Genomic DNA, 12,720 nt, shown 5'->3' on the forward strand with positions numbered 1-12,720 from the left:
AAACCAAAGTGATTGAACACATTGCTTTTTGATGAGCTTAGATTTTTAAAGACAAGATACACAAGAGCTGGTGAAAGGTGACATAACCAAGACAAAATACAAGGGTGACCCAGAACAGCAAGAAGAGTGTCCTGAAGCTTGATGCCCAGAATAAACTAAGAGCTGAAGGACAGACTGAGGGCAATCAAAGACGCTAGCAGGGGTGTCCAACCCACGGCCTGTGGGCCACATCTGGCCCAGGATGGCTATGAACGCAGCTCAACACAGAATCATAAATTTATTTCAAACTTTTTTTTTTGCTGATTAGTTTTTGTTAGTGTTTGTGTATTTAGTGGGTGGCCCAAGACAACTCTTCTTCTTCCAGTGTGGCCCAGAGATGCCAAAAGGTTGGACACCCCTGCTAGAGGAATGTTCAGAGTGAGAACAGCAAGGGCATGGAAGTTAGTTCTATGAAAGTAGATGGTGGTGAGAAAGAAGGCCAGTTCTACTTTTCTTCTAATTTTTCCTAGCAGAGGATTGCTAAGCTAGAAAATGTTTAATAAAAAAACCCAACAGGCTGCCCCGGCTGGGTTGCTCAGTTGGTTAGAGCGCCACCCCGATATGCCAAGGTTTCAGGTTCATTCCCCTCAGGGCACACACAAGGTCAACCAATAAATGCATAAGTAAGTGGAACCGCAAATTAATGTTTCTCTCCTCTCTGTCTTGTTCTCTCAGATCAGTTAAAGTTTAAGAGAAAACCAGTAGGCCAATGGATCTAGGCCAACAAAAAGTCAAGACCAAGAGAGTTAAGGAAATAGTAATACATGTCATTTCTTTAAATGTTTTGAGCTACCCACTTGAAGACAAATGGAAAGAATTCATAATTATCTGAGATGACAGAATCACTACCAAGCATCTCCAGGGTCCTGGAGAACAGGAAGGGTGTGAAAGGAAGCTGTTGAATGACATATTAGTTTCCTATTGCTGCTGTAAAAAATACCACCAATTATTGGCTTGAAACGACACAAATTTACATTTTAGCTGCTGCACAGGTCAGAAGTCTGAAATGAGTCTCGCTGGGTCAAAAATCAATGTGTCAGCTGTGCTGAGGGGCAAAGCCATTTTTTGCCTTTTGTGACTTTTAGAGGCTGCACGCATTCCTTAGCTCATGGCCCCCTTCTGTCTTCGAAGCAGCTGTAGCTAATCAAGTCTTTCTTACATGACGTCACTCGGACACTGACTCTTCTGCCTCCCAGGGCCCTTGTTCTGCCCACCACAACTGGTAACCTGTGATAGCTTTCTTCCCCACAAAGAAAGAGAGGTGGATTCTGAGCATTCTGTGCTAATAATTTGGAGTTGATTTCTGCCCAAATTCTAGACTTACCTGGTTAGCAAAGTATAAGAAGGAAGGAGAATCTCTAGGAACCTGTATGGATTCTCTAAAAAGAAGCCATGCTCAGCTAACTTTACTGTTTGTTCAACTCTAATTTTTCTTTAAATGTAACATACACCGAGGAACAGTACACATTGTAAGTGTACAGCTTGATGACTTTTCACAAATTGAAGACACATGTGTAACCAGCATCTGCATCAAGAAGAGCAGCTCTCAGACCCTTCTCTGTGACTCCCGCCCCCTCCCGCCCCCAAACACGCCCGGAGGGAAGTCACTGTTCTGACTTCCAGCAGCGTCGATTAGTTTTACCTGTTTTTATGCAAATGGATATAAAGCGTGTGCACTTGTCTGTGTCCAGCTTGTTCACTAAATATGTTTGTGAAGTTCCTCTGCATTTTTGTCTAGTTGTAGGTGGCTCATTCTCACTGGTGTTGATTGAGCTACTGTACTGCTGATGGGCATTTGGTTTGTTTTTAATTTTTGACTATTACAATGGTCATGAACACTCTAGGGTAGATAGGTACTAGTTTTATTTGAGTTATTTGGTAGCATCATTAGATTGTTAGAACAGAGACATATGTGCAGATTTTGGAGAGGTTCTTGGCAAACTTTCATGGTATTCTTTTCTTTTTCATTTAAATTTTTAAATTTATTTTTTGAGGGAAAGAAACATCAATTTACTGTTTCATTTTTTAATGCACTCATTAGTTGGCTCTTGTATGCGCCTGACCAGAGATCGAATCTGCAACGTTGGTGTATCGGGATAACACTCCGAGCAGCTAAGCTACCCGGCCAGGGCTCTCATGATATTTTTGCTGACCAGGTAGAGAAAGGTGGACTAGATGAAAGAATAGTTTGGTGGATTCTTGATTCATGTTCTAGAATAATTCCAGCACAGAGGAAGGCCGTTGGTGATAGATTATAGGGCTCTGCCTACCCTGGGCAACATTTTTGTCAGTGACTTCGGTGAAGTTCGTCCAAATGCCTTCAATTTTGTATTTGGATTTGAAGGCATTAGAACTGACAACATTAAGGTGGAAAAAATCCATTTCTAGCAGATGGGAATGATTCCTAAAAATTGACAAAGGAATGGAAAATGCCATGTTTGTTTTTTTTTTTAAAAATCATTTTTCTAGTCGCGAAAAGGGTGAGAGGGAAAAGCTCATCAGTCTGAAGTGGGGGAAAAAGGAGCTGCTTTGGCAGTGAGTTCAAACCGCAACCCCACAGTCTGTAAAATGTCTGCGTGTCCAGGGGGACACGGCATCGAGGCGTGCCGTGAGTGTGGAGGAGACGACTGTGAGAGTAGAGGAGAGGACTTCGAGCGCAAGTTGTCTGGGAGCCGTGCCTGTCACACCAGAGGCTGAAGAAACTGGGCTTTTAGCCTGAAAGAGGGAAGGCTCAAGGGGACAGGATGTCCATGTATAATGATGAGAAGGGTCTTATGTGGAAGCGACTTTCTTGATTCTGTGTAGCTCCAGAGGAGAGAGGCCTGGAATTACTGGGTAGGAGTTACGAGGAAGATGTTTTCGGCTCACTGGAAAGATCTATTGATTTCTTTAAAAACGGAATTACTTGTCTACAAAAGTGTTGAGGTTTTATAGTCCCTGGGCATTTGAAACAGAAAATGGATTCAGTAGCATCCCAAGTTTTGTGTATTGCATTGTATGTATTTAAAACTAATGGTGCTGCGAGAATTGTAGGTTTACCATTCTTTTTCAGGGACTTCTTAGTTTGGGCATCTAAACTGTAATAAATCTGGGCATCTGATCCTGAGTGGATCTGCATGCTTCGTTCAGTTCTGGATCAACCTAGGCGGTGCTCTCCTGGCTTTTAGTTCCAGAGTCAATGCTGGGCCTTAGTGCTAGAACCAGCCTCCTACTCCAGGAGCCTAGGGAGGCTGGGTTGGGTGACCTATTCAGGAGCATCTCTTTAGATGATTATAGGAGTGACTTCTTCGTAGCTTCTCTTTCTTCCAAAGCAGGTATCAAAGCAGGAATGAAATTGCCCCTTGGTCAAGGGTCCAATGTGATTTCAGGCTATTTCCTGTGAACTTGGGCCAGTGTTGGGTGGAGACTGTATTGCACCTGAGGTAGGAGGGTAGGGCATCTCTGTCCTTGAAGTTAACTTGCAGCTGCTTTTATGTTCTAACTCCATGTTCCCCTCCTTTCCTTGCCTCTGAAGCGGGAGGTTGGGCTCCACCTCAAGAGCAGTGTACTTGGCTGGGCTCTGGTCAGCTGTATCTGCTGGGGTGGGGACGAAGAGCCCAGTCAGCACTGTCACTTCCCATACCCATTTCCTGTTTCATGGCCAAGAGGCCCTCAAGGAAGCAGGGTGTGGGAGAAAGTGAGGGCCAGATCTCTTCAGGCAGTTCCTCTGCTTTTTTGTTTCTTTCTTCTTCATTCAAACCAGCCACACCGTCCCCCACCCCCCCTGCCCAATACAGAGAGCAGATCACGGCAAGATGGGGGGTGCTGGTAGGTAAAAGGAGGAATACAAGTGGATGGATATGGGAGTAGAAAAGCAGTAGGGATCCATGTGTTTTCATTTCAGAATTTGTTGTAATAAAGGATGATGAGCTGGCTTTTGCCTGCCCACTTGCCTGGCACAGGGCTGCAGGCTGGCTCGGAACCAGAATGAGTCCCTTAGCCTCTCCCAGTTTGGTATTGTGACCCACGGTTACTCTGAGGGCAAACTGTGAATTTTAATTAGGGGATCCCATTCCTTTGTGGCTGTGGCAGCCTCAGCTGTCCTTGCTGTTTGGAGTTCCACTTGTACGACAGAAGCAAAGCTCCAGGGTTAGAGGTAAGGGTTGCAGGAGGAAGAGAAGGGGCACGAGGGCTGCTGGAGGCAGAAGCCCCGTGGGGAGTAAAGGATGGGCCACTGGCTGAGGAGCATCGACAGATCTGAAAGATTTGGGGAGAATGAGATACAGGAACGTCAGCCATTTTGTAGCGTGCTTGTGGAGAGTGTATGCTTGCGTCTTTAATTATTAACTAAGCACTGGGATGGCCTGGAGTTATGGGTGCATTTTTGCCCAGCTATGTGATAAGATTTGATTATTTATTGTCTTGTTTATTAGGCAGAAAAGCAAGTGCTTGTATGAGACAGGAATGTCCCTTTTTTGGGAAGAGCAGAAAAGAATTTGGGCAGTGAGTAGAAAAGGAAGGGTATAGGGGGCAGGGCTGGGAATACAGGAAAGAAAACTGTACTTGAACAAGAGTTAAATAAATTTAAAAAAAAAAACAGAAACAAAAAGAAAAGAAAAGAAAAGAAAAGGAAGGGTATAAGAACACAGAGAGACAGACAGAAGAAAGGACTGCCATTCTGTGAGGCTGGTCTTTCCAGCTTCTCAGGATGAAGTAGCCTCAGGTGAGTATAATTCGGCCAGGACACAGCAAAATGGGAGAACTAGAGACAGTGAAGGACACACCACTGCCGGAACTGAGACAGCGAGTACTTTCTGACTATGTTGATGACCTGAAGCAAGCAAATCCAGCACTGGCCTCACTTTCTCCACTGATAAGGCGGGCTGACTCTGACCTTGCCCTTGGAACCGTTGGGAGGAGGACTGTTGAGCCATCCTTCCTGTGCTCCAGGTGCTGAGCTGGGAGGGAGGGAGCAGTGAAGCCATTCACTCTGCCACAGTGGGGAAGCTGTGGTGTGTGTGTTTCCTGCTCGTTTAAGAGGTTGGTGGGGGACTGAGGAACATTCTGCTGAATTTCAGAATTGTATCTTTAGACTTTATCCCCTGCCACATCCTGGGGCTCTTATTGGTCAACCTCACAGTATGTGTGGGATTCCCATCTTGAATTTCTTCTTCTGAAGTGGATTGTAACTTTTTGTGGGAGGTAATAGATTTTTCTGAGGTTGTGACAAAGGTTGTGGACATTAAAAAAATATTTTATTTATTTTTTAGAGAGAGGGGAAGGGAGGGAGAAAGAGGGAGAGAAACATCAATGTATGGGAGAAACACTGATCGGTTGCCTCTTGCATGCCCCAAACTGGGGACCTGGCTTGCAATCCAGGCATGTGCCTTAAAGGGGACTTGAACTGGTGACCTTTAGTTTGCAGTCCAACCCACCAAGCCATGCCAGTCAGGGCTGGACTCTTTCCTTAGAAAAATGCATATACTTTGGATATATCTACATAACACTTTATAAAGAACATCAGGCCTAGTGGAAGCCCTAGGTTAAGAACTCTGGCTCTGAAGGATTGACCCTATGTTAGGGGAAAGACTTGAGGAACATCTGCGGACCTTGGTTTTTTATTGTCTGGTCAGGAAAAATGCCCTGTCCCCATTTTGTAGGAATCTTGGTTCCAAGGATCTTTCCAAACACAAAAACAAGCAGCTGAGCTGGCAGGCAGAAGCAAGAAGTCTGGCCTCCATCCTAATCCTTGGCCACATGTCCTGACCCGCTAGCCCCGACATTGGATAAGTCATAACAGCACTCATCAAGATTAATAGTAATACCACAGCACCAGACTACTGGGTCCTGGAGCCCAGATCGGGGGTAGGAGGGTGGGAAGGGAAGAGAGACCGTGACTTTTCAGAGACAGCATCCTTAACACATCCTAATTCCCTGGAGCTAAGTTGCCTCCCCCTGCTTTGTATGTAAGCAAATCCAGTCACTTTGTCGCCTGTTTGTCATCCCGATGAGGGTGTGTTTGTGCCACTATGTACACAGGTGCTCGGTAAGTTCCTTTACATGCTGCTGGTGAGGACATCCTGGGCAGAGGTTTCCAGTGCAGCACAGGTCTGAGCCCAACACTTGTCTTTGGCCAAAGGTCTATTTGGTCACTGGTACTGGAAAAATAGCTTGGAAGTCTAAGGCCTTCTGGATAGTACAGCCAGTTATCAATCAGTTTTATTTTTCTTTCAGGTCTCTTAACCTTCATTAACTGTGCCTATGTCAAGTGGGGAACAATGGTACAAGATATTTTCACCTATGCTAAAGTATTGGCTCTGATTGCTGTCATCATCGCAGGCATCGTGAGACTTGGCCAGGGTGAGAAAATGTAGTATCATCATATATTTGTTAAGCACTTTCTACGAGTCACCTTCCTCTAAGTGCCATTTGTGCATTATCTAATTTGGTAGGTCTTATTATTCTTGTTTTATAGATGAGAAAACTAAATCTGCAGAAATAAGTATCTTGCCTAAGACCTGATCTGTTAAGTAGTGGAGCCAAAATCTGTTCCTAGTTACTGACCCTAAAGCCTGTCCTTCACCTTCTGTGTGAGCTGCTTCCCTGAGGGGGATGGGCTTGGGGAAAGGGCTGCCAGCCATTCACTGCGGGATGGCTTTTGCTGGCTGTGAAGCCCAATGCTGTGGCTACGGTAGAAATGAACTCCTTGTACCCAGTCCTCTCGTTTCCAGGTCTGAACACCTACTCTACACCTACTCTGTTGACCTGGGCATATTGAGTCCTGCCCTTCCTCCACTCTGTATCAGCTCAGTTTGGTGTTAGACGGTGAGAACAGAACTGCATCACTCCTGTTCTCTAGCCCTTCTACTCCTAGGAAGCTACATTAGGCCTTCCTGTCAAGCCCCCCATGCTGTACCCTGCAATCGGCTCATCACTGCAGATGGGTGTTTTCTGTTCCCTGCTCCTTCACTGACCCCTTGCTGCCAAAGGTGTTCTAAGCCACATTCCTCCACTCCTTTTCTGGGTCACTTTGAAGTTGGGGAATAGGTCACTAGTCCTGTTTTCCCATGTTCTCTGGGTTCCAGGAGCCTCGAATCACTTTGAGAATTCCTTTGAGGGTTCATCATATGCAATGGGTGACATTGCCCTGGCACTGTACTCGGCTCTGTTCTCCTACTCCGGCTGGGACACCCTCAACTACGTCACTGAAGAGATCAAGGATCCTGAGAGGTAGGTACCTCACCAGCGTTTCATGGCAATAATGACAGCCAACATTTACTGTGCTTCCACTGAGTGCCAGACAGCATACCACAGCCACTGAGCGAGGTTTTCATCAGCCCCATTTTACAGACGGGAGGCCTAAGGTCCAGAAACGTAACTTGTCCGTGACCACAGTAACAGCTGAGATGTGAACTTTCTTGTGTATGTTTAAAAAAATTTTCTAAAGGCTTTTCCCCAAATTAAAAAGGGCCTTTTTACATTTGCTTATTCATCCCTGTATTAAGGCAGGTTGTACCATGTGGTCGTGTATGCTTCTAATACAAAAATTTTCCTTGGTAGGTCTTTCACCCATCTTTATCCCCACATAGAGAACTTAAGTTCATAGATTCCCGGAAACCTTCCCTTTGTTTCTCAAATTCATGGCATAGTTTTTTTTTTTCATTCAAAGGTATCACCTCACCATTGTCACTCTAAATTACCTTCTAGTCCTGCAGAGTGAAGAGCACTGGACATGTATTCAAAGGGTCTGGAGCCTCTTTCCACTGTTTTGTTGGATGACCTTGAGGAAGTCCATCTGTCTTTCTTATCTCTAGTACACGAGTTGAATTACATGATCTCCAAAGCCTTTCTTGGCTCCGAAATTCAATGGTTCTGGGAATTAAGATTTACCAGGGAGTGGGATTTCTATAAATTTTTAGCCAAAATAATAGTTTTTTTTGGCTTTGAGAAACAAATATTCCTGGTACATTTCCAGTGTTGCAACCCTGGGTGGGTGGGGGGTGGGGATAATAGAAGCAAGATGGGGCCTGGGTGCTGCTTCCACCTATTGGACAGAAACTGAATGACTTTCAAGTGTTTCTTCCACCTCCTCCCCACAGTCTCATTGTGAAGTGTTACAAAGATCATGGCTTCATTTGGGGCAGGGGTGTCCAAACTTACTGCGTCTCTCTGTGCCACACTGGAAGAGTTGTCTTGGGCCACACATTAAATACATTGTGACATGTAGTCACAAAACATCTCATGTTTTAGGTAAATTTACAATTTTGTGAACTGTAAAATTCTCAGCCATCCTGGCCTGTATGCGGCCTACAGGCCCCACGTTGGACACCCCTGGCTAGAGAGACCTTGAGAGGTCTTTGCATCTTTCTCCTGGTACTCAGGCTTCTCAAACTGAGTAGGAGGTGGGGTGGGCATATTTCTCAGGTTGCTTGTTCAGATACACCACACTGTTCTTCCTACTAGGGGACTACCTTATTCTATGGTGATGTGAGATTTTACAATTTGCCTCCATAATTTCTTCTTATCCAATATTTCTCAACCTTAAGACAAATTTGTCAATATTTACTTTTTTTTCAATGTTCACAATTTCAGAGAAAGAATCCTTGGATGTAAAAAAAACCCAACCAACCAATGCCTCCCCACCCCCCAACCTCCTATCTTCCTTTTGCTATGCTATGACGTACTTTTTTTTTTTTTTTGCATAGTAGCCCTTTCTCCAAATGTGACATTCCTCTCCCTTGATGTCCTTTAGTTTTTAAGAATTCAAAGCTTAAGTCACTGTCCTAGGCAGCAAAGGCAAAGGCACTGGGGAAATGATGTAAATATGACAGGGTCTAAGGATTAAAGGAGATGGGAATCCAACTGTAGGACTAATGTATCCATTATTCTATTCTATTTGGCTGTAGGAATCTGCCCCTCTCCATTGCCATTTCCATGCCCATTGTCACCACCATCTACATCTTAACCAATGTGGCCTATTACACCGTGCTAGACATGATGGACATCCTGGCCAGTGACGCTGTTGCTGTGGTAAATGATTTGCACTAGCCAAGGCTGGGGGTGTTTGTGGCTACGGTATAGCACTGGTCTTGAAAGTCCCAGAAAAGGGAGAGTCCTTGGAAGGATACTGGGGTACAGGACTTGCAAGGAGGTCCTGTTACCACTGTTGTGGAAGGGTTGGATTCCAAGTAATGGGAATCTGGGGGCATGCCTGTTATGGCTTTCATCCCTAATGACTCTTTTCCTTAGACTTTTGCAGATCAGATTTTTGGAATATTCAACTGGACAATTCCACTGGCAGTTGCATTATCCTGCTTTGGTGGGCTCAATGCCTCCATTGTGGCTGCTTCTAGGTATGAGTGGTATCTTTTACTGGTGGGTATTTTGAAAGCTATGGCAGGGGAAGGTAAGGCTTATTATAGGACCCAGACTTTAGTCACTGTGCCCCCCAAATGTCATTTACAGCCTCTGTGCTCGTTTCCATCGCGACATCTAGTTCTTACTAATCTCAATACTGAACTCCATCCCATATTATCCAAACTCTTTGGGGGCGGGGGCATGGCAGGCAGGGAGGGCTGTGTCACATAAACTAGGCCGCACCCATTGTCCCACAAGTTTCTCAGCTTCTCCTATCTTACTCAAAATAGGCTTTTCTTTGTGGGCTCAAGAGAAGGCCATCTCCCCGATGCCATCAGCATGGTTCATGTTGAGCGGTTCACCCCAGTGCCTGCTCTGCTCTTCAATGTAAGTGATGAGGATCTCCAGGATGAGGCTGAAGGCCAGATAGTGGGGGAAACAAGTAACAGCAGATGCTGTCCTGGCTTCCTCAAAGCTCTCAGACATTCTAATGGAAAAACTACTGACGAAACTCCACTGTAGGCAAGATACTGTGCTAGCTGCTGCAGCAGTTCTTAGGAGAGAATTTACCTTCTCTAAGGAATGGTAACCTCCTTTGGTTCAGAATAAGGCATAAAACACATCAGTTAACATTGGAATAACTGCCATGATATTGACTGATGTAGCATTTAATCAAAGAAAACAATCACTTACTTCCGTGGAAGTAAAGGGTGAATGAGAAAAGACTTCTTTGATTAAGTGCATTCAAAGTAGGTTTTTAAGGTTAGAGTTGCAAACAGGAGAGACAGGCTTCAGGTTAAGGGAAACAGCATCAGAAACTTGAGGTAAAGCAGTGTGGAGTTAAATGTAGGTTGGAGCCATTACGGGGAGGCTTAGGCAAAAGATTTTGAGGAATTGTTTTGAGCTCTGCTTTATAGGGGGTTAATTTGGCAAAGGCTTTAAGAATGCACTGAAAAAAATCCCTGAGGCTAATGACTTAATACTGGGTTGGCCAAAAAGTTCATTTAGTTTTTTCTGTATGATGGCTCTAGTAGCGTTTAGTTATATTTTTCATTCGAAACAATTTTGTTAGACTGTACTGACAGCTGTCACATCAGTGTGCATTTAAAGTATCAAAATTGTTGAATTTTTGTGCAGCTACTTTAATACTGAAGAGGGATGATGATGTACAACATTTTTGGGCACATTATGCTTTATTATTTCGAGTAGTAAAAACTCAACTGAAACACACAAAAAGATTCGTGCAGTACATGAAGTTGCTGTGACTGACTGAACGTGTCAAAAGTGATTTGCAACATTTCTTGGTAGTACTGACATTTTAGCCAAATAATTCTTTGCTGTGGGGATGTTTTATGTATTGGAAGATGTTTAATAGCACCCCTGGCCTCTACCCACCACAGAAACCAATAGCGGGAGACAGCGGCCATACTCAAAATATCCAAATTAATAAAGTGATTGGTGAAAATGAAAAATGTGTTTTATTTTATGGAAAAAACGAAAGATTTTTTTGACCAACCCAAGAAAAAAGGAATGAGGTATTGAAACTCAGGTGCTAAAGAGAGTGGGAACAAGCCCTGGCTGGTGTAGCTCAGTGGATTGAGCACGGGCCTGCAAACCAGAGGATCGCGCTTCGATTCCCAGTCAGGGCACATGCCTGGGTTATAAGCCGGTTCCCTGCAGGCCAACTCCCAGCAGGGGATGCACAAAAGGCAACCATACATTGATGTTTCTCTCCCTCTCTCCTTCTCCTCTAAGATTAAAAAAAAAAAGTGGGAACAAAAAAATACAGATGGGGAGACTGAGGACTTAAGAGAAGGGATTTGGTAAAGGGGAGTGAAAATCCTTGAGTAACAAAGGGCCTGAGGAGCTGACTTGTGCTTACAGGGTATCATGGCATTGGTCTACTTGTGCGTAGAGGACATTTTCCAGCTCATCAACTACTACAGCTTCAGCTACTGGTTCTTTGTGGGGCTCTCAATTGTGGGTCAGCTTTATCTGCGCTGGAAGGAGCCTGATCGACCTCGTCCCCTCAAGGTAACTCACCTCCAACCTACCTGCTCCATCTGTTCTGGGGATGCTTATGAGATGGTTTATTCAGACCTTTGGTGGCAGTGTGCTGAGATGAAAGGGATGGAAAGGCAGCTCAGTGCTCCGATTGTCACTGAAGTGGGGTTATTTTGGCTTTCAATCCTGACCTTTCTTAACTTCTAGTTGTTTCTTCCATGCCCTTAGCTCAGCCTTTTATTCCCCATTGTCTTCTGTTGCTGCACCATGTTCCTGGTGGCTGTTCCACTTTACAGTGATACCATCAACTCCCTCATCGGCATTGGCATTGCTCTCTCAGGCTTGCCCTTTTACTACTTCATCATCAGAGTGCCAGAACAAAAACAACCTCACTGTCTCCGAAGGATTGTGGGTAAGATTTGGATCCTCACTTGGCTAATGCCACACTGCCCCACCCCCCACCCTTATTTTTGCCTTTTCTGTAAATCCTGTCCCAAGTCACCTTTACCCTAGCCCCTTCCTGTTTTTAACCTTAAGGTTTAACTGAATTGTCTCCTTGGGCCCAACCTCATTCACTGACACTCAGTCCAGTTGACCTCTTCTAAATTTTGATTCAAACTTCTCTTTGTAGCATCTGCCACATGGCACCTCCAGGTCCTATGTATGTCAGTTGCTACAGAGATGGATTTGGAAGATGAAGGACAGATACCCAAGCAACAAGATCCCAAGTCTAACTAAGTAACACCCAGAATCCTGAGTAGTGAAAAGCAGGGGCCTCTTCTCTTCTGGCTGGAGCCAAGGAAGTTGAAAAGGAAAGCTTACTTCTTTGGAGGGACCTGTCCAGAAGCCTGGTCTAGGCAGCTTCAACATTTGAACTTGTTTTTTGAAGGATGGACTATAATTTATTTGTTTTGCTACATATTGTTCCAGATTTTTAAAAAGGGATGATAAAGCAGACTGTGGTGGGAACGTGTCAGGTGTGGGCCTTTTTGTTCCAGTAGCACATTCCCATGTGTTCAGATATTCATTCACCCCTGGGTGTGCCTACCCACTCGTTTCCTTTAAAAGAGCCAATAATGCTCTGAACTTCCTGTCTCCTTTAGAGACATGAAACTGTATAGGTGCTGGACAATAAAAGGGTTATGTTCCTAAGGTTTGCGTGACTTCATTTTATATAGTCTCTGGGGCAGTTCCCATTAGCCTTGCAGGAAGACTAAAAACAATCTAATACTTGAAAGTATCAAAGTATTTCTTCCTTCTCAAGCTAGTTACTGAAGGCTGAAGCAACCAATCTCTACACTTAAGCGGCTGCAGCGAAATGTGAAGGTTGTTAGAAACTAC

At 44.6% G+C, this 12,720-nt stretch overlaps 1 protein-coding gene across 5 annotated transcripts in view; it reads left to right on the forward strand.

The window, feature by feature from the left end:
• SLC7A7 (solute carrier family 7 member 7) overlaps window positions 1-12,531 on the forward strand; it is a 38,548-nt gene extending 26,017 nt beyond the window's left edge. For all 5 annotated transcript variants that reach the window (XM_037037694.1, XM_037037697.1, XM_037037695.1 and 2 more), the window contains exons 3-10: window positions 6,253-6,378; window positions 7,104-7,248; window positions 8,925-9,048; window positions 9,268-9,371; window positions 9,666-9,762; window positions 11,260-11,409; window positions 11,608-11,791; window positions 12,011-12,531. In XM_037037694.1, coding sequence (XP_036893589.1) covers window positions 6,253-6,378; window positions 7,104-7,248; window positions 8,925-9,048; window positions 9,268-9,371; window positions 9,666-9,762; window positions 11,260-11,409; window positions 11,608-11,791; window positions 12,011-12,117 — 1,037 coding nt within the window. In that variant the 3' untranslated portion in view covers window positions 12,118-12,531. The remainder of the gene's footprint in view (window positions 1-6,252; window positions 6,379-7,103; window positions 7,249-8,924; window positions 9,049-9,267; window positions 9,372-9,665; window positions 9,763-11,259; window positions 11,410-11,607; window positions 11,792-12,010) is intronic.
• The last annotated feature ends 189 nt before the right edge of the window (window positions 12,532-12,720 follow it).

Source organism: Sturnira hondurensis, unplaced genomic scaffold, assembly GCF_014824575.4.
Source record: "Sturnira hondurensis isolate 20B ecotype Veracruz unplaced genomic scaffold, ASM1482457v3 Scaffold0023357, whole genome shotgun sequence".
NCBI classification, from domain to species: Eukaryota; Metazoa; Chordata; class Mammalia; order Chiroptera; family Phyllostomidae; genus Sturnira; species Sturnira hondurensis.